Source organism: Plectropomus leopardus, chromosome 17 (assembly GCF_026936395.1).
Source record: "Plectropomus leopardus strain MGB_pleo_1.0 chromosome 17, ASM2693639v1, whole genome shotgun sequence".
NCBI lineage: Eukaryota > Metazoa > Chordata > Actinopteri > Perciformes > Serranidae > Plectropomus > Plectropomus leopardus.
The window spans coordinates 10,845,933-10,867,239 of record NC_142192.1 but is presented as its reverse complement, the minus strand read 5'-3'; the positions used below and the strand labels follow the sequence as shown (position 1 = coordinate 10,867,239).

The following is a 21,307-nucleotide window of genomic DNA, read 5'->3' as shown; positions in this document are numbered from 1 at the left end:
TTACATAATCAAATCAGTGCAACTGTAATATTCATGCATTTTTTTTTGCCCCGAAGAAGTTGCAGGTTGGAAAACTAATTTGCTAACGCATTGAAATATGATATGTAAGATTACTTGGAATGGTTAGGACTTGTACATCTAATCATTTAAATGAACATATGAAAAGCAAATGAAATCAGCTTTATCCTTGGAAATCACATTTGGATGTTTCAGCACTTTGATCATATGTGACCAAGCATGTCCCACAACCAATTAAAGAGCCACGCTGTGGAGGACATTACAGGCTAATGTTGACCGTCCCACCGGAAGAACTATTCGCCCTTTTGTGCCAGACAATACACCAGCCTGGCTGTGATAGCACTTTTTTTTCATGGACTCTAAGTAGGTAGAAAGTGATGAAAAAGTAATGCTTTGTTGTGGTTTCTTTGCCATAAGTATGCACACAGACACAGCCACACAGACACACTGACCTTCTGTTGCAGGTGGTATGGCTGAATGGAGTTGATATTTTAAAGGTCAGACCATGCTGTTTGTCTGCTCTGGGTTCAGTGGTTTATCAGGTAATGTAACTGCAGACAGAGGCAGAGACGGTGAGGTTGAGAAACAAATGACTGAAGTTCAGACTTTATACTTCAGAAATATCTCTTTGTGTTCAGTATAGTCGGTTTTATGTGTGTTCATTTTTGAGGCGTATAAAAATGTTTAAAGGGTCAGGCATTTCTTTAGAAAGCTCAGTAAAGCAAAATACGATGTCTTGCTTCAGCCAGAGCGCCGTTGCACTGCAAATCAACGACCAGGGGGTGCCATGGCCACTCTGACACAATCCGACCCCTATATGCAATTTCTTAACTCTCATATTGACATAGTTCATGTATCAAATCAATCAATCAATCAACCAACCAACCAACCAACCAACCCGCCAGTCAATCAGCCAATCATTCTTTTATCTGTCATGATTATAGGTTTTGGGTTATACTGTGGCCTTTGTTTTGGGGTTTTGTTTTCATGTTCTGTTTCCAGTTTTATTTTGTAGTATCCATCCTCACATGTCATGGTTTTACATCCTTTTTCCCTGATTAGTTTCACCTTGTATCTTGTATCTTGTATCAGTCTGGTTTGTCTTCCCTGCACACCTGTTCTGTTTTAGTCTCACTTGCTCCAGTCTTGTGTTCCCAGCTACACCTTCATTTGTTAGCCAATCCCTGTGTTTCCCTCTGTTCCCTGGGTTGACCTGTTGGTGCCCTCTGTATAAATACGTGTGTGTTCCCTTTTTTTTTGTCAGTTTGTCTGTTACACTTGCTGATATCCTGTCCCTCTCTCACCACAGTCCTGTGCTTTGTCAGATTGGCATTTCTGAAAAGAGTCTTCCAGTAGGATGGTGCTGTCCAGGATTTAGCCAGGTGAAAGATATTACAATTATGTATATCCCACTGGAAACTGATGCGGTACGGATGTTGTCCAGTTTATCGTCCAGCGCCTGCACAATGGCCAGCAGGATGCTGATGTCAATCCGCTCCATCTTTTCCCAGATGTTTACATTTAAAAAACTTGCTTGGCTTGACCTTGCTCACTAGCAGAAGTTGGCAGGAGGACAATTTAAAGAATAGTGAGTTGATTTCCTGATAAGTGACTCACAGCTATATCGCCACTGTCCAATGCCAACCACAAAAAGCCCCACTAATGCTTGCAAAATAGACATGAGAGCATAAATGTAGGCCAAATCTGGCAGAACTTACAGAAAAAAAGATTGGAAATGTCCATGCCACATAAGTCTTGTCAGCTACAACAGTAAAATACAACTCCTGAAATTCATTTATGGCCTTTGGTTTTGGTGTGACACCCCACGATTTTCAGTGGCCCCATCTGGCCACCCCTTTGACACATTTGTGAAGGAACCACTGAAAGGAATATATGGTACAAATAGAAGCTACAATCAAGTTTGGAGTTCTTATGTTTAGTAAGTACATCAAAGCTGCTATAGTGTACACTAAGTAATTAATGTTGCATGTTGTCATCGACTGAGTGCAGAAAGGTTGGACTTGGCTTTGGAAAGTTTTCTTAAAAAAGACAATAGGCCATCGGGAAAGCTGACCTGATGGGCACTTTGAGACGAGCTTTAGGCAACAGGCACTTCCCCACAATGCACTGGAGAGATAACCACAGCCTCTGATAGGTGGGAGGAAAACGGAAGTCATTAGTCACAAGCTGACCTTTCACCAAGTGGTTTGTAAATAGGCCTTTAGCAGCATAAACCCAAACAACAAATCCTCTGTGGTGAGATTTATTTAACCACCATGAAGTTTTCGTTTTATAGTTTTAGTGTCACATCTATTGCCAAAGTGCCTGTCAACAATTGTGTTTCGTCAGTGTACAGTAACAGCAGTGCTTTAAAAGCCATGAAGGAGCCAAAGCCATTTGCTAATGTATTTGTGGGACAGGACTGTTTTTTTTATTAAGTTTATAACCATAAATCTGAGGTCTGTGAGTTTACAGCTGTTTGAGTCGACAGCCGTGTGAAACTCATAGAGGAGGAACTCAGCAGCCTTCCCCACAATGCACAGCTGCACGTTAAACAAACAAGCACCCTCTGTGGATCCACTCTTTGTAAGCTCTTTGTCTTGTCAGGCACTTTTGATGGGGAAAAAGCAGAAGGGAAAGTGGAGCATGTAACTAAAAGTCAAGATCTTGACACCAGTGTAGAAAAATAAGAGATGGTCATGGTGGAGATGAACTGCAGTTATATTAGACATTGGAAATGACTCATTGTTTGGACAGCAAAGCATGATGAAAAATAATTTCAAATGTGCTAGATAGCTATAGTAGTCTTATAAATAGCATCCTATTGAAAGGCTCTCATTCAATAATAACTAAAAGATTTGTCATGAACTATATTAACCCTTTGAAACCCGGGCAAACTGGCTTAATTTTTCTGAAAAACATGGGAAAAAGGCAATGAGTAAGAAGAAATGACCTAGAAATGGGGAAAAATTAATAAAAAAAAGTACATGAAATTACCTGAAAATTAATGCAAAAAACCTACAACTTCCCAGAAATAAACAATGAAAAAACAACAACAAATTTTCTTAAAAATTATAATAATTTTGTCAAATAATTTTAAATATATATTAAGGATAATTATAAAGTAGTAATTTGAAGTCATGTTTGCGTCCATCTGATAAATAGCCTTTAAATGGTCCAATATTCAGAATCCTTTCAGATCTGTTTTTGCTCTTCACAATCTGCTGGGGCAAATACCTGGCTATTTGGCTGTTAAATGCTCCACTGTGTTCATCAGCTAGTGGTAACTTTGAATGTCTGCCACTTGGTGCTGGGCAGGGAGCATACCATCAGCTTTTTTGCTAATAGCAACAGCCTACTGATGCTAGAAACAAGGTGAGCATGAAACAAAATAGTACAGTTTTGACAAATTCACATTACACAGTCATTATTTCCATTGTTTATATATATATGTACAGTATATAAACTATATATATATATATATATATATATATATATATATATATATATATATATATATATATATAGTCAATTAGATCAGCTTTAAAGTATGTAAGTGTGGGTCACCAGAGGAAAGGAACAAGGTTTTTAAGGAAGAGAAAGGTTTGTACTGTACATGCACAAACCTCTCACCTCCTCACCACAGTGCGCCAACAGGGGAAAGGTGAACATGTGCCGAGACGTTAAAGCAGCAGGAAGTAAAGACAATTAGGTGAAGGATAAGGAGACGAGGAGGGGAATGGGGGGAATTTGCTTGAAGAAGGAGCTGGTGGGAGAGCAGTTGTACTCTCACTCTCCCCTTGGGTGTTCCTGTCAGGGCTCCAGGGAAGCAGACATAATTCACTTAATTGGTTCTCACTGTCTCACATATAAGACAAAGTGACAAAATCTCAGGAAGATTTTTCTTCTCTCTGGGCCAAAGGTAGCAAGGACTTCCCTTTGCTGTCTCAGCAAATGAAATAGTTTTTCCTCTTGGTACTTTGTCCACTCACATATTTTCAAGTACAAGCATAAATTGCATAAATTGTAAACATTATAGACTCTGTGATCTCTGCACGAAACCAATGAATTCAAGAGATAAATCCAATTTAAGACTGTAAAGACCTACTTGAAACATGAAATTCTAGAGTTGTGTGTCTAACCTGTTGATGGATTTGCATAGTTACATAAACAGTCTCAGTAATTTATACATAAATCACATGTCAGCTCCCCTCCTTGTTCCCTCTGAAAACAGGTCCTGAGTGACCCCCTTTCCCCGCTCTCTGTGGTTGACTGACGAATGCTTTGTTCATTTCTTTAACCCGCGACCCACTAGACTCAATCTGACTGGGCTAAATCAGTGTGCTTTAACCTTTGTTTGTACTGGGAGCTTAACCCAGTGCGTGGTTGTACAAGGCGACATGCCAGTGTGAAGACCACAAGAGCACAGAATAAAGCCAAATCTGCAGAAATGAACAAGTGTGGAATATTTTCCACTGGGCCTCCTGACAGACTTATCTGGATGATGTATTTGAAGATCTAGGAGTCATTGCTTTCTGTAGGGAGTTCCAGATCACTGTTGACTAACACATGTGATATCCTGTTATCTTTAAAACCTTCATGTAAATTGGCTAAATTTCACAATTTACCCAGTGTAAACAATCACTGATAGTAACCCTGCTGAAAGGCATGGGCCACTTAAGTTATGGAGTTGTATTATGCAATTTAAAAGAGTTTCAGCCATAGTTGAAAATTTAAAAACTCCCAAAGTCTCTCCATAAATGATTTTGGTGTTGGTTTCTTTCTTTTAAGTTCTCAGGGTGAGGACAGGTAGGGCATCAATTTGCTTAAAAAAATAGAATATTTACTATAAACCCACCTATATTTGATAAAGGATTGTCATTTTTATAATGTGCTGTAAACATTAGATCTTTGGTAAAAAAAAACAAAAAAAAAACCACGCACACAAAGACCAAATACACAGAAATTGTAGTTCCTGAAGTGCTCTTCTGAGGAATTATTTGGTGACCTTGTTCCTTTAGTGTATGTCTACGAGTGTGGTACACATCCTGTAGAGACACAGCAACCTTTTTCACAAGAACTGTATGATCTGTGTGAAGCGTGTCTGTCTCACTCTCAGTGGTGTGCACAGACGTTGTAAAAGGGCAAAGATCAAATAAATTGAATGCTGTGGCCTGTCCTTTATGTGTAATGTACTAGTGTGCATCAGCAAAGCAATCAGCAATGGTGAAGTACAAACAAACAAACAAAAAAAACATAATATATGCAAATGTCCCATTGCAAAGCTGCTGAGGATGAAAAAACGGCTGTCGTGTGTCATGTGCCAACAGGTTGTGTACTTAAGTATCCTAAGTGCCCCTCTTGTGTGAGTTAAAATGATGCACAAAAGTGTTCTACTATGGCAAACCGTAGACGGTATAAATAAAGGAGGTAGCTACTGTGATATCACCCATTCGTTCATGAACTGCTGTTTTGAAGCCTCGTGTTTAGCATTTCAGCCATCTTGTTTTTTTTGGAGCAAAAAGTGACCATATTTGGACGAGAGGCTTGAGTTGTGGAGGAGCGAGGGGTGGATCTGACCAATGCTCTCTGATCTGACTCACAGACTGTAGCGACGCCTCACAGACAGCCTGTCACTCAATTAGCCCCACCCTTAAATATTTTTAACTTTGGGCCTTATTAAAATGTAAATGGGTGAGTTACATAAAAATTCACCTCATGTACATTTAGCATGGGTGTTGAAATTAGCTATAGAGACCAAAACTGCAAATGCTGTAAATGTGTTTATTTCCGCTGTTAAGTTGGGCATTTTAATATGGTTCTGTGAAGATTGACTCTGTTTTTGAAGCCAGACCCAAATGGTCATTAGAGGAACTGCAGTTTTTGGCACTTCTGCTTTGGTTTTATTTTTCAGCATTTGATGTTGGCACTTGGGGCACACATCTGTGTTTTACATGCTTCAGAAATCACTCAGAGCAATGCTGCTTACTATGCACTTACTGTAATATTCAACTGTGTTGACTCTAAAGAGCAAAGATAGATTAGATTAGTTATTTCAGTCAATAACATACACACTGTAAGGTCCATTGATGTGGCAGTGTGCTCAGTATTTGCAAAATATACCCTTATCTCATTGGTGATTTGGCATGTAATATTTTCCTACTGTTCATTTTATTTGCTGCAAACTTGAATTGTGCGACATAGTAACAATAGTGAGTACATACTTTATTACAGGGTAACTACAGAGATGTAGGTTGAATAATTGAATTCAGCATTTACTGATGTTTGAACTGTGAAAACGCAGCATATTTTATCAGCTCTTCATGCGGTTTACATACAAACGTATTCTGCCAAGTTCCTGCAGCCGTCAGATATGATGAGTGGACATACTCATACTCATATAATACTGATACATTTTCAGCAAACATGAAGAGACCAATAAAAGCCCCTGAAATGCTAGCATTTTATTTTGTTTTATTGTGGAAATAAAGTGAAGTAACAGAGCAAAAGTAATGAATCTCACAAAATAAAAATACTGACTCTTCCTGTAAAACACTATTCTGCAGTACTAAGTGAATGTAACCAGTTTCGTTCCACTCCTGGGTTATACATTGCCCACCCGCCATGAGTAACCAGCTCAATCGACATCCCCTCTCCCAGCATCCACACTCACTCTCACAGACAAACACACACACACACACACACACACACACACACACCTCCACAGCAGTAATCCCACCAAGTTGTCGGGTTCTATGGGGGTCAGCGTTTGCCGGACGCAGCTTTTATTTGGGCCCGATTACTTTTGGGCACAGTCATCGTATGGCCTCTGTCGACAGGGATAACGTTCATTGGGGTCGGATTGGCGTCCGCCTCACTGGCTCTATTCACTGGGCCAGGCACAATCATTTAGAACCGGCAGACCTAACACCTAACCCACAGAGCCGGGCCAGCCCAGTCAGCAAATAAAATACAACCCCCCCCCCACCACCATCACCTCACCCCTTTAGTAATCAGGGGGAGGGGGACACAGAAAGATATAGGAAGACGTAAGAGCAGAGTGGGAGACATGAGCAGTTCATGCAGTTGGGGACATAAATAAAAAGAGAGTGACTGTGTGTGTGTGTTTGTGTGTACGTGTGTAAGAGAGAGAGAGCCATAGAAACTAGCCGACAGAGGCAGACCTGAAAGCCTAAGACAGGCTGTGTCAGCTCTGTCCACAGAGAGAGGTGGAGATAGAGCAACATTTCCTGCTGCAATGTAACACATATGAAGATATTAGAACAAAGTTCTTACCAAAAATCACATGTAAACTCCAAGACTTTGAAACACTGACTATTAAAAAGCAACATCTGCTTGGAGAAAATAGTGCCAGCGCCACAGAAGCAGCAAGATATGTCAGTCAGGACGTAAGAGTCAACCAACACAACAGCACATTACAGCTGGAATTCATCTTCTCACAGCTCACACTGCAGTTTTATTTTAATTTGTTTCATTTACTCGATTTACTCTACTCCATGGGTTTTTGGTTTGTTTTTACACTTGATTCTATGAATCTGTATTGATATACTGATGTTAACTGTTTTTTTTAATTACCTCAAATAAACATTACTCATATATTATTCTATTATCTTTGCTAGTTTAATTACCTATTACGCTATTTCACTAATACTGTTATTCATATGATGTTGCTAATTTCATTCACTATATTTGAATTTTAATTGTGTTTTGGCAATGTAACATGTACTGCCAATAAAGCCTATTAATAAAATAGAATAGAATACAGTTGAATTGAATTGAATTGAATTAAATTGAACTGAATTGAATTGAAGTGAATTGAATTGAACTGAGAGAGAGCAAACATAGCTTTTCATCAGCTGACTGGCCAGCAGGTCTTTTGAATCAAAGCCGTTTCCGCAGCAGCTTTCACTGAGTTTTGAGTATTTGACCTCAATGGCCTCTGTGGCAGACTACTGTCACTGAGCTCAGATGTTTGGGATCCCTAAATGTGGCTACAGGCCAAAACTCACACGCCCCACTGCTGTGATGTGCATCTAAAAGATCAAAAACTACATGTGCATTAAATATTTATATATATTCATCATATGTCTGACCAAAGGTAACAGAGACAAGCAAAATGCAGCTAGAAAACATTTAACATTTGAGGTTGTACCATTGTTTGATATAATATAATCTCTATTATAAAACTGATATAAAATGAATAGAAATAAAAGAGATTATTCTGATGGTTGTATTTGAAGTGCAACTAATTTAGTTTTTGATTTTGTGTCAGTTGGCCTTTGCTGCTCTCTTGTGGTGAAATTGAAACATAGCGTTCTTAGAGTTTGGGCCAGGAGGAAGGATGTTAATCTTTGTGCTGCAGTATATTTATCTTTTCACACCTGTACAGAGTCATGCATAAAGAAAACACTTAAAATAGGAAGTTGCTCAGTTCCTATTGACACTGTAAGGTTGGTGTTTTTGGCCATATAAGCTACAACATGTTGAATTTCCCTCAGTTTATGAGTATTTTGTGAATTTTATTTAACAAACACAACACTCTTAATTCCTAGAGGTGAAGCTCTGAGAAAATGGAGACCTTTGTTTATTTATCTAAGTTAAATATAAGATCTTCAGGTGATACTGTTCCCATGTAAACCTGCCGAACCTGTTTAATCCCTGACAGCCGGTACGTTTCTGTCTGTATTTGGCATAACTAAAACATGCAGAATAAACTCAACTAAGAAAAGATAAAATAAGACACATCTTTACCGTTCTCCGGCAGAAAAATTTGGTTGTGATTGTTGATACATAGGATTTATTTGGGCTATATCTGACGAGACATGCTGGTCAAGCTAAATTGACTGGACAGAGGCCAATACAAGTTCCTTTAAATGCTCACATTTAATTTCACTTATTAATAAAATCAAATCGAATAAAGTAAAATAAAATAAAATTCTATTGTAATTGTTTTAATACAGTCTTACTTTTATTTTCAGTGGTTTATTGGTTTATCTGTTATTTTCTCTTATTTTGTTGGTTATACTCATGTTGTCATCTTTTTTATGTTATTTTATTATTTTATTTTATTCTAGTTTAAGTTCTTTTATTTATTTTAATTCACATGTTTTATCCTATTTTAATGGTCTACTTTTGTTATTATTATTATTATTATTATCATCATCATCATTATTATTATTATTATTATTATTATTATTTGATTCTGACTCACCTTAATTATTATTTTATGAGGTTTTATTCTTAGCTTTAATGGATTTGATTCACTTTTAATGGTCGATTGCTGGCTTTGTTGAAATGTCCTATACAAATTAAGTTTTTGCTTGCTTGCTTAAAGACAAAACTAAGTAATATTTTAACTTAATTTCTTTTCTTTTTTTAACTAATGGTGCAATGCATAGTATTTGTTACAGTGATGGTTAGACGCTCCTTTAAATGGATCATACCATTTGTGACACAAGGGGGAATGTTATTAGCAATTTCCACACCTTGATGGCATTTTACTAATATCTGGAGCACAGGTAAGGTGGACGTTATATTCCTAAATCGTATGTTATTGTTTTATTTGAATGAACTCAGTATTTACACAATGACATCAACCTGGAAAGTAACGTGTAACGTTGAGCAGTCCCGGAAATCCCTGTATTTACAAACACACTTAGCTAGCGCTGCTCTCGCATCCAGCACCAGGAGGCTAATGGGATATTACACGACAGAGTAAAGACGCTTTGAAAAGACTTTCCAGACAAATTAGGAGAGACTGTGAAGTGGGTCAGCCATGGTCGCGACCACGACGAGTGACAACAGCCGTGACGGCCCGGACAGTGACGCAAAGCAGCCTCAGAGCACCGCGACAACGGAATACTGCGCCAAGTTGCAGCAGTGGATGTGGCAGTATTACTGGGGGTATGCCAGCTGGCAGAGCTGGTTGGCTCTGTCTGCCTTCCCCTTCCCTCCACCGTGCAGCTTCCCTCCCTCGGGCACAAGCGCTCACACACCGGGTCCACCCGCATCGGCCTCCGGCGGTGGGCAGCAGGCTTTTGACACGCAAAACTGGTACAGTTACCCATACCCCCTCAGCTTCCCCGCATCCCACCCTCATCCAGGTGGCGCCCACACGGAGCAGACCTCAGATGCCCGGCGGCCAGCCCAGCAGCAGAATGGGAATCCACCTCAGGCAGGTATGGACCAGTTTGACAGTGAGCTGCTGTAAGGCCCACCTCATCTAAAATGTTGTTCATCTTGCAATTATGTGAGAGCTTTATTCTGTACAAGCCAGGTCATGTGCCTGATTGGAAGCAGGGTTAAGCTAATTGCCCTGTGGAAACAAGCTTATATGCTCAGAGTCATAAAGGTTAACCTCTGATAAGAACGCAGACCTACAGTAGCAAGTAAAGGTAATTTCTTTAAGTATTTAAACTGGACAGCCGAATGCAGAAATGTCTCCTTTTGGGTAAAAAGTAGGGGCCGATTCATATTGGTTTGTCAGGGTTGATACCAATAGTGATTATTAGTACCTAATGAGATCGATATTTGGCAAATGTTTCAACATCACATACAGCAGGTTCCCAGCAACTTTTTTATAAAGTCAATTGAGAATTGAAATTTAAAAAATGAAGGAATATAAATAGCTCCCTGAGGTTTTACAGACTTCCTCCCCTGCCGACACTTTCTTTGCATGTGTTGCAGTAATAAGTTGTGTAGTAAGCACACTTTTTCATAAATTAGTTTTATTGGTTGTGATTAAATAAAACATTGATACAGATAATTGGCAAAATGCCAAGTATTGGCCTGATAACCAGCCAGGCTGATAGTCTGTTGACACCTAGTATCAAATCAAGGTGATTTTTTAGTTACTTTATTAGTTATTAAGTATTTTAATCAGACAGTCTAATGCAGAAATGTCTCCCATTTGGTAAAAAGGATTCTCAGTATACTTGTCTTTTCATCTTCCTCACACAGGACGGGAGTACACCATCCCCTCTCCTCTCCAGAGGTTCCTCGCTGAGACAGTGGACTTCTTTATCCTGTTTTGTGTGAAGGCCACCATCGTGCTGTGGATCATGCATCTGAGTGGTATGAAGTGAGTGAAAATATGAATCTTTTGAAAGCTGGATCTACATCAGTTCTCTTGTGCTGTGTTTATGCACCTTTCACAAGCATTTAAACCTTTGAAACCTGAGCAAATTTCATTTCAGCGTGGCATAAAATAGCCTGCATAAAGCAAGAAATAATTAAAAGGTGATTTTTACAAAGTACCTGAAAATTAGCTTTAAAAAGAAAGAAAAAGAGAGAGAGAGATGATTACTAGACATTATCATATAACAAGGAGAAAATGTAAAGTAAATTATACTTATATTTAATATTGGAGTTTATTAAAACTAAGTTACAGAAAAAAGTATATTTATTCTTCTTCTTCTTCTTCTTCTTATTATTATTATTATTATTATTTATGTTTATTTTATTTTAGCACTTTTTCAGCTCATTACCCATTTTTTTCTTTTTTTTCTTACTTTTCTTTTTTTGTGCTAATTTTCAATTTTTTGATTTTGTAACTTTTTACTACTTGTAATATCTTGTAATATCTTATCTTTTAATATCTTATATTTATATTTTCTTCTTAAGTCGCTCATTGCCTTCTTTCCATGTTTTCGAAAGAAAGCAAGCCAACGTGCTCAGGTTTCAAAGGGTTAAACACTGTTCAAGGGAAACAGATCTTTCAAATTAAAATGATAAACAAACAAGAAACAGCCTAACTGGGCTTAACCAGGCGCTGGTGTTGCCTGTGGGTCATTTTATGTAAAACATAGAATTTGCACTTAACATAATCCAGATCAGTCCTCACACAAGCACACTGTCTCTCCTCTTTAAAGGGACATTGCTAAATTCATCACCCACTTCATCGTGGAGGAGATTGATGAGAACACATCCATGGAGGACCTGCAGAAGATGATGGCTGTAGCTCTGGTCTACAGGGTGCTGGTGTGCGTCTATGAGGTAAGTCATAATTATCTTGCACTGCCATGAAAAATACAGGTGATACAGATGCACTATGCAGTGTTTTGGCTGTTGGAAATCTCATGTCACGCTACATAGTTTGTGTGTATCACTTTAGAATGCATGGCCATTTTTCGCTCCTTGAAAATAAACTTGGTTTTGTATTGTTGCATAACACAATAATACCTGAATACTGATGTAGTATAGAAAATTATATAAAATAATTTCACAGTGATCTGATTCCAAGATTTAGTAACATCATTCAAGTCTAAAGGGTGTCAGTGGAGTAAACTCTTTAATGCTTAAAATAACATAACATTTTGTCCGTTCACATTCAGTATTAACTGCCTCATTACCACCTGCTCTTGTGTAATAAGAAGGCACAGTCAGAGGTCCGGTACAGCACAACAGTACCTCCCACAGAGGACACTGATGCAACGTTGCATTCATAGTTGCCTGAGATGAAGTCATGTATCGCGTCTCTTGTTTGACTTCTGCATCAGTGGCTGCTCTCCCAGGTGGGAACCAGCCTTGGGACATTCAGGCTCCTCTGCTCACATTAATGCCATCTGGCATATTTCCTTCCTTCTGAGCTTTTTCCCTTGTTTGTATGAATGTGAAATTTAGTTTCTTGGCTTTTTACTCTTACAGCATGGTATTATTAAAACATCCTGCCCTTAACTGTTGTACAGGTAATATTATGAACATGATTGTCAGCCTACAGGGTTATTAAAGGTATACTATGCAGAATTGTCTGTTACTGTTTGTAAATACACTCGCCAGCGTGAATGTAAAAGACAACCTTAGATTTGCTCTCATCAAGCATTTCACCTCGCCATATTTGTGTTTTTTTCAGCACTGAGCCCTTTTGATGCAGAGATCGCGATATCACGATATCACGATATCACGGTATCACGATATCACTACGCTAAGTCCCTTCTTCATGCCGCCTTTGCATTTTTACACAGAAGCTAACAGCGGAGGCATCATGCTGCTCCAGTGTCTGGTTTTAGACAGCATGCCGACATTGCGGAAGCAAAAGAAGGGAGATGAGTGTGACATTTAACAAAACAGCGTCAGCCTCAGGTGTGACTTCACATTTGCATCGGCAGCACTTTCTAAACAATAACAATGGCATAACATGGCAATAACAATCATTTACTGTCCCTGTTATATGGCGGCTGATCTCGTCGTTGGCTCGGAGGGTAAGGAGCTCCTGTTTTCCCAATGTATGGATGCTGTTCTTCTTTTTTGAGTTAGCCACTAACTCAAATCTCCTGCAGTGGGTCGCACATGCTGTCAAAACATCACTCCTCTCCTGCAGGTTGTTGCTTTTACACAGACCTCATTTTGGCACTGTTACCAACTCTGCTGAGGGCTTAAAGGCAAGACCAACCTGACCGCCCATTACCTGATTGTACTTTATATGTAGAACGGTGAACTGGGATAATGATGTTGTAACAACGGCTTCAGTTTAAAAGGGGCCTGGATGCGTGCTGTTGCCGTCTGGCACCCAGTTGCTACCTTTTTCTAAAGCCCTAATCTCACACACACATACAAATGCTATGAAAATAAGATGTAAATAAGAAAATGCAGGCAGAGTGAAGTGTGTCTGTGGGAAATTTTTTATAAACTATATTTATATAGTTTATTTGATTAGGACAATGCAAATTAACTAATACAACTTCCACCTGTTACAAACGGGCTTTAGTAACTGATGTTTCACATTGCTTTTAAGAATTACATATTATATCTTAAGCAATGTCCATCCCAAATCAGGAAAAATGAATTTGCATTCAGTGATAAACTGTGTAAATTTTGTCCCTCTTGTCCAATCAGACCATCTGTATTTGGGGTGCTGGTGGTGCCACACCAGGGAAGTTCCTGCTCGGCCTGCGAGTGGTGACGTGTGACACATCCACTCTGGTCCAACCCAACCGAGTACTTGTAGTCCCAGCATCTAATGTTTCCTTCTCTGCGTGAGTCACCACATACTTGATACTTTTGACTGTTCTTATTGAAGTCTGTTGTGGTGTCTAAATCCCACACTAATGTTTCACCTGTAGAGCACCTGTGTGGGAATTCTCAATGTAACTTCTTGTTTTTGTCTCTTTTGTCTTAACTTTCACAGCTCTGCAGTGCGGGCACTTAATAAGAACTTCTCTATCGCCTTCCTCTTTCCTGTCTTCATCACTCTGCTCTTCTTCCAGCACAACAGGACTGTGTATGACATTGTGGCGGGGACCATTGTTGTCCAGCGCAGAGGAGGCAGATAGCCTCTCCTCTCCTCCTGACAGACAAAGAGCTGCAGGCCCATGTGTGCTGAATGTCTTAAATTTAAACCAGCCACATGTGAACTAACATTGTAAAAAGAAAGGCATCGACCCAGTTTGGCACTGGATCAATCAAGATCTTAAACTGCACTTTAGAAGTGGATGCATACTGGTTTAGGCCTGTTTTTGTGGAATCAGAAGAATCCAGCTTTACATCTTTTAATGTGCTTTTCTGAAACTCACTGAATCAACAAATAAGCTGTCAGGAAACCATCTAAAGTATTGTGATTTTTGATAACACAAAGTATATTCAGCAAAAAAAGGTGCTCTCTACTGTAAGGGCTTTAAAGCAAGATTAAACATTATGTTCTTAGAGAAGCATTTTCTTTATGCATTTTTCTTCTCTTCAAGGTAATAACGGTGAATCAGATGTTTGGTTTGCTAATGAACTTTTACGTTTACATTGTGATTATTCTTAAGCACTCAGACTGCAGAAAAACAATGCCAGCCTTATTTGTAATCCTTTCTTTGTGCCTATGGATATTTTAATGAAGGAGTATTATTTTGTTATTTAAAATGTAATGATAACTTTTTTCCCCAGTGAATGCTCGTGTATGTTAAGCCCCTGCTCATGTTTTCTATCTTCAGACCTGTAATTGTTGTGACTCAGGGCAACTGTTTTGCATGACAGAACCACTGATTGTCTGAACAGCGTTATTGAATGCCGCTGCTCATGTCAGATTTCTGCTTATGCACAATGTAAAACAGCCCAGTCGTCAGAAGGAAATGTTCGTATTGTGCATTTCTGCAAACCACAGATATGTTACATTTGTACATTTCGTACATATAATCTCAATGTCTCCAAACTGACATAGTTCTTAATATATGGGCTGACCAGACCATGGCGTGACACTTTAGTGCCAAGCTGCAGACCACTGTTCAAGACCAACAAACAACAATAGCGGGTGGGTTTTTTTGTGGCATTTCCAGCCGTCTTTGTGGCACCAAAACCAGGTATTTAAAGCCAAAACATGAACTTTCCAAATCGTAACCTAGTGTTTTTTTTTGCCTAAACATAACCACGCTCCAACCACAGGGTTGTTGAAACAAAAAGAAACAAAGCTTCAGCATATCCACTACAAAGTAACAGAAATATCTGACATCCATGGTTTGCAGAAATTTACAATGCCAACATTTATTCTGGCTACTGGACTGATGTAAAACTCTCCTCTGGTATCAAAGATGATTAATGTAGTTCATTTATGTGTTCCGGTGTTGTCTTAGCAGTTCAGTTTAGAATTTACTTACTCCACAGTATGGGGACTTGTTAAAATACTAGTACAGGATTTATGCAAAATGTTGCAGCTGAAATTGTATTTTATTTATGAACTCAAATATACATGTCTTCTCATATAATATACAAACTGTTTTTATAAAAAAACAAACTGTTGTTATAAAACTTACAGTTTTGCACATAATATCTCAATTTCCAAGTCATTTTGATAAAAGCTAAATAAAACAACCGCCTGCTGATTTAACATTTACAAAAAGAAAGTGATTACCACTGAGGAGGTAGCTGTATAAGATGTAATAAAAGATTCCATATATGCTTCTCCTGAAAGATTCTCATTTCATAACTTTTGTCACTTTCCTTAAAGGTAAAATGTGAGGAATTTAGTGGCATCTAGTGGAGAGATTGCAGAACTGAAACTTCTGTGTGCGTGTAGGAGAACTATGGTGGCTGATGCAAAAATGTGACTAGCCCTATGGCTCACTTTAAGGTAACAGAAACATAACAATTCTAATTTCAAAGTAATTATTAATATTATATACTGTTTCTGTCAATAGATGCCTCTAAATCCTACACACTGGACCTTTAAGTGAAAATTCAATTGGTGCTCTTAATTTGTCCGAAGGTGTTGCTGCATTATTGAAGGAGGAATGTGTTTCTTAGCAGCCTTGATCTTTGCAGCTTTATTAAAGGGTAAGCTAAGGGCTTCGGATGTTCAGAGGAGCTGTTTAAATGTAGTATGGAACCTACAAGAGCACGAGTGTTCGGGAGGGCCATGTAAAGAATTTGTCATAATGCTGTGTCTTGTGAGTACTGAATACATACATGATTACAAACATAAAAGCAGGTGTAAAGAAAGGACCTATTGTTACCTTTGGGACAAACTTTTAGAGGTCAAACCATAATAAAAACTGCTGATTTAGCAGAAACATAATTGACAGGATTTTCAGAATACATTAAGAAATCAATTTGCTTTGTCTCATGCCTGAGAATGTGGGCGACAGAGCTACCGTGTTATAGAAATACAGGATTAAAGGGATTAGTTTTAACTTAAAGACCTGTAAAGGACATTACACGCTCTGGTACAACAGGCATGTGGTGTGCACCTTAATGTCAACGTCTGACTTTCAACCTGAACGCAACTTAATACTGAAGTATCACCAACCTCCAATGGACAATTATGACAGAAGTCATCCAAAACCAAACTGCACTACAAAGATATCATTAAACCTACAGAAGGAATTATTTTAACTTTTTGCATTGATTTCATAATCTGTGTGTTTTCCTTCCATGTTGCAAAGAGAATTTCATGTAGACTTGTTAACTACAAATATCTTCTGCTATCTAAAGTTGCTACAGCACTTGTTGCCACATGGGGGCGACATTAGAAAACACAGATTAATACATTTTGTGGCCCAGACACAGTAGATGAAAATAGGCTTTACTTAGTGGATGTTGGTTTTATTCTAATAGATGTGTTTACACATAATCTTAATGGAAGGCAAAAGCATAGTGTTTTCATAATGGATAAATACATAACTTTTGTGAGAACTTAAGGCAATAACACATGCTGACTTGCATTATCATATTTCTGCAGTACCTGCCTTTCTGTCCTGCCACCTGTCTGTTTGTCACTTCACAGCTACAGCAGCACCTCATGATGTGATACACATCGCCTGCACACATTGCTGACAGACTTCCCTTTTAATTCTCATACAGCGTTTGCTTTTCAATGTGACATCCCCAGCTACCTTTTTGTTGCTGACATCTGCAGATTCACTCCTGGAGGAAAAAATATCATATGAGAAATCATTATGTTGGATTGGAGAAAGAATGATGCAATTTGTGGAGTTACACTTGATGTAGCACCTCTAGATAAAGCATGGTGGTGGTAAAATATCACCTTACATCTATTGCCACCATCGACTCCTCTCACACATCACCGAACTTTTTGTTTGATAAAAGTAACAACAATATTTTTCAGCTGTAGAGTTGTCTGCCTTCTCTCAAAATATAAGGGAGGCTGGCACTCAGCTTGTGGTGCATAAAGTGGCCAAATAATGACTCATTAAATCGTCTACTGCTAGCTCATCTAGCACATCTGAGCTAGCTGACGTTATAGCTCAGCTGAGGAGGACGCCGTTAATATTTACATCTCATGCTGTCACGAGAATGACCCTCTTTTCTCAACCCGGTCTCAATCCCAGTTTGTCACATACTGACCTTTGGTCATTGGCCCTCTGCATCATATACCGAGGCACCCTTTAGCATCAGTTTGAGATGCACCTGGCATCGCTTTATCAGTGGCTCCACATGTCAAATTATGACGCTCTAGGTAACCCCAGTGTCAGTTAGGTATGTTCTTTTCAAATTAAATGTGCGTATTCATACCGTGTTTTTAAAATAAACTAAAAACATAGGTTAAAAAAACTTTATTTTTAGTTTTGCCTCTGTAGATTTAGGCAACAAAAGTATGTGGTTAGGTTAATCTGGTTTGGCTTCAAACAAGTATGTTTGTTACTAATGCAATGCAATATCATGTGACATGTTACCAGCACAGTATGCTTTACACACTAACACTGTGTTATCAAAATACCTTGATTTGACTTTGGTTTCACACGGAAACAAACAGCGGTCTCCCAGGTGAAAGTCCAGAGTTCGTTTGACCACGCCATATAAACGTTCTCACACTTTATGCTATGGCAGTTGCCTGAAGTGTCAGAGAGTGCCGCTGCCAGGTGCATATCATACTGCCAACACTTGGCAACTTACACCAGAACAATCCAGACTTATTCACAGCACTACAGGTGAGAGTTGAAATAGGAATTTGGGATTTTTTGGTGAACTGTCACCTTAAATGTACAAGATAATTAAGTTATCTCGCATGACAAGCAAGTTGTCATTCCGGGACAGTTTATGTAGGTAACTTGAACCAAGGCATAACTTCTGTTTCACTATTTCTTTTTTTTTAAATCTCAAAGTGCTGTGGAGTTGAATTTTTATGTGCCGTGTTCTTGTAAGATTAGCCAGGGGCATATTTTATCTGACGGTCCCAGTAGGCAGACACAACGTTCATTCTGCTCTCCACAGAATGGTAGGTTTTTAAATAGCAACCATTAATCCTTATGAATTAGTAATTATCACCAGTCTCTTGCCAACTTTCTCACTCCAACATGCACACAAATGAAACAAAAGACACAAATCACAGCCACCATTCAAGACTTCTTTTTCTCAGCAGCTCTGGTTTCTTAATTTCTCTTGAGCTGTTTGTGCACCATATGCTGTCAAGGTAGCCTTGCTGTCTTCATCTGTACTCTTGAATGGTGTCTTTTTTCTAATTACTTCCAAACTCTGGCCTTTAGGGATGAATAGATCATCTCAGAGCTTGTACTTACACTCTCATCTGTGGTCTGGTGCCAACGAAGAGTGGTAGAACATATGTTAATGCAGTGTCTGAATTATAAATGTGTAACATCTTCCATAAATTTCCAGCTTGTAGAACTTCAAGTAGAAAAAGTATTAAACTCCTAAAATGGCTTTGAGGCAGGGAGAGGGGAAAAAAACTATCCAAACATTTTGTCAGCCATTGTGCATGATTTTAAAAGTTCATCACAGCATTTTGTCCTTCAGTAGCAAGTTTTTGTGCTGAGAGTCATGAGTTGTTCTCTGTGCCAGGGAACTGAGAGAGGCTTAGCAATAATTACGCCTCGAGTGGCTCTAATACAAATTTCACAGGGAGACCGAGTGGAGAGAGAGAGAGACAGAGAGAGAAAGAGAGAGAAAGCAACATAAAGTGTGAGACGCAGAGAGGGATTAAGAGAGAGACAAAAGCCCAAGAGGAAGGAAAGGATTGGAAAAGAGAGTTGAAAATGAGAAAAGAGGGAGAGCAAAAATGGGAAGAGAAGTGGGGAGGAAAAAAACGGAGGAAGAGAGAAAGAATAAGAGGGAGCGAGTGTGAGAGGCTGAGGGACACCATGCTTGAAAATTCTCTCTGATCTTTGAGCCGTGGGACCAGAGGCGATGGAATACCCCGCAGAACTCTATTAAAATTCATCCAGCCTCACTAAAGCTCTCAGTTATTATACAAGAGATGCCCTGCACAGCTCAGCTTTCTCTGTTTGCTCTCTGTTGCATACACACAGTACACGAGCACGCGAAAGACAAACAGATGCCGACGAGCCAATCCACACACACACATATCCAAAGTTGTCTTCACTAATAGACAAAAGACACTGGAGGACAGACAATGCTTTTGAACTTTACTTAGTACAGTGTGCATATAATGTACAACTTTAGCAAAGACAACCTCATCAAAGCTGGAGTGCTGAAGGTATTGAGGCTTTAAGAGATTTTACAGAGTTTTTAGTAAAGAAAATCAACTTTTTTTTGTAAAGAGTATGGCTTGATGTGAAAACTAAAGCTGCTTTAACTGATTTTCTGGCCACTGGAGGGTAGCATAAACAAGCTGCAAACACAATATTGACATATTATCCCCTTATATAATTGATGCAGCAAACTGGTTGGCAAACAATTGCTTATTTACACGTTCAGCAGATACAAAAAAATATTTGCATTCATTTGGAGTCACTTTTCTGCAAGTCTAATTTTTGCTCTCCTTTTAACTCTGCTTTTAGTCTCCACCCACTCCTGAGGGAAATATCTGGCTTTTTTGCAGTCAAATTGTCCAAAAATGGCTAATTATTGATGCATTTATTTGATCATCCCTTTAATCTTACCGCTAGTAAAGATGGAGCTCATTTTTATTACTTTTTAAACCGTTGGATGGCTTAACCTATAAAGATATATTATAATTTACCATTTTAATTCAATTTTCTTTTGATAATTTAAATTCATAAAATTACTGGTAACTGAAGTTTTTAAAATAATACCCCTTTCCACCCAAATTGACACATGCATGCAGGTTTTCTAAACATGGGTAAAGCTGCTAAAAATAGGCTAAAGACTGCTTTCCCATTGCAAGATATCCCAATGTGTAAATATGTTGCTTGGTATTCTTATGTATGCTTACATAGGAGTGCAAGCCAGCAGCAGGCTGAGCTGCAAGACTTCTCTGTGAATGATATACTGGAAACAGGATGCAAAAACTTAAATGTGCATATATTTATCTGGGGCAGGTTTAAGGGGCTGCAGTGGCTCAGGTGATAGAGCGGCAGTTCAATCCCTGGCTCATCCAGTCAACATCTAAAAGTATCCTTGGGCAAGAAACTGAACCAGTGAGTATCAGTGTGTTGGTGTGTTTTAAGGTTTAAAACTATTTTGCAAGTGGAACCTTGTACAGTAACCTTGCTCACCGGGGTATGAATGTGTGTATCAATGGGTGAATGTGACAAGTAATGTGAAAGTATTTAAGAGTGGTTGAAAGACGAGAAGTGCACTCTAAAAGTGCAGGTCATTTACCAATACTATAAGTGAGCATAGGTGTAGAAATTTGTCCCATCAATAAAAACATGAAAGTAGCAAATACATTTCCACCTTGAAAAGATGAAAGATTTGTTAGGAGTTACGCCTGAAGAGAGATACAGTAAGGATTAGAGGTATGTATTGAGGATACTTTTATGATTCGCCAAGTTAATGATGACAGCGAACTGGAAAGATGCTAATTATAACCCAGTGGATGCAGAGACTCAAAGGGGTTTACAAGATGTAATAAATGACAGCAAGTCTGCAACTGAATATGGACATTTTTACA

At 38.8% G+C, this 21,307-nt stretch overlaps 1 protein-coding gene across 1 annotated transcript; it reads left to right on the top strand.

The window, feature by feature from the left end:
* The first annotated feature begins 9,544 nt into the window (after positions 1 to 9,544).
* Positions 9,545 to 15,927, top strand: fam8a1a (family with sequence similarity 8 member A1a). The gene is made up of 5 exons (XM_042506775.2): positions 9,545 to 10,217; positions 10,999 to 11,119; positions 11,910 to 12,033; positions 13,873 to 14,012; positions 14,165 to 15,927. The coding sequence occupies exons 1-5, from the start codon at positions 9,815 to 9,817 to the stop codon at positions 14,307 to 14,309; spliced, it is 933 nt and encodes a 310-aa protein (XP_042362709.1). The 5' UTR covers positions 9,545 to 9,814; the 3' UTR covers positions 14,310 to 15,927.
* The last annotated feature ends 5,380 nt before the right edge of the window (positions 15,928 to 21,307 follow it).

Excerpts from the sequence above, each read along its gene's own strand:
- fam8a1a (XM_042506775.2), top strand. The coding sequence starts at position 9,815 with ATGGTCGCGACCACGACGAGTGACAACAGCCGTGACGGCCCGGACAGT. Across the intron at positions 10,218-10,998 it reads TGGGAATCCACCTCAGGCAG|GACGGGAGTACACCATCCCC; the intron begins GTATGGACCAGT and ends TTCCTCACACAG. Across the intron at positions 12,034-13,872 it reads TGCTGGTGTGCGTCTATGAG|ACCATCTGTATTTGGGGTGC; the intron begins GTAAGTCATAAT and ends TTGTCCAATCAG.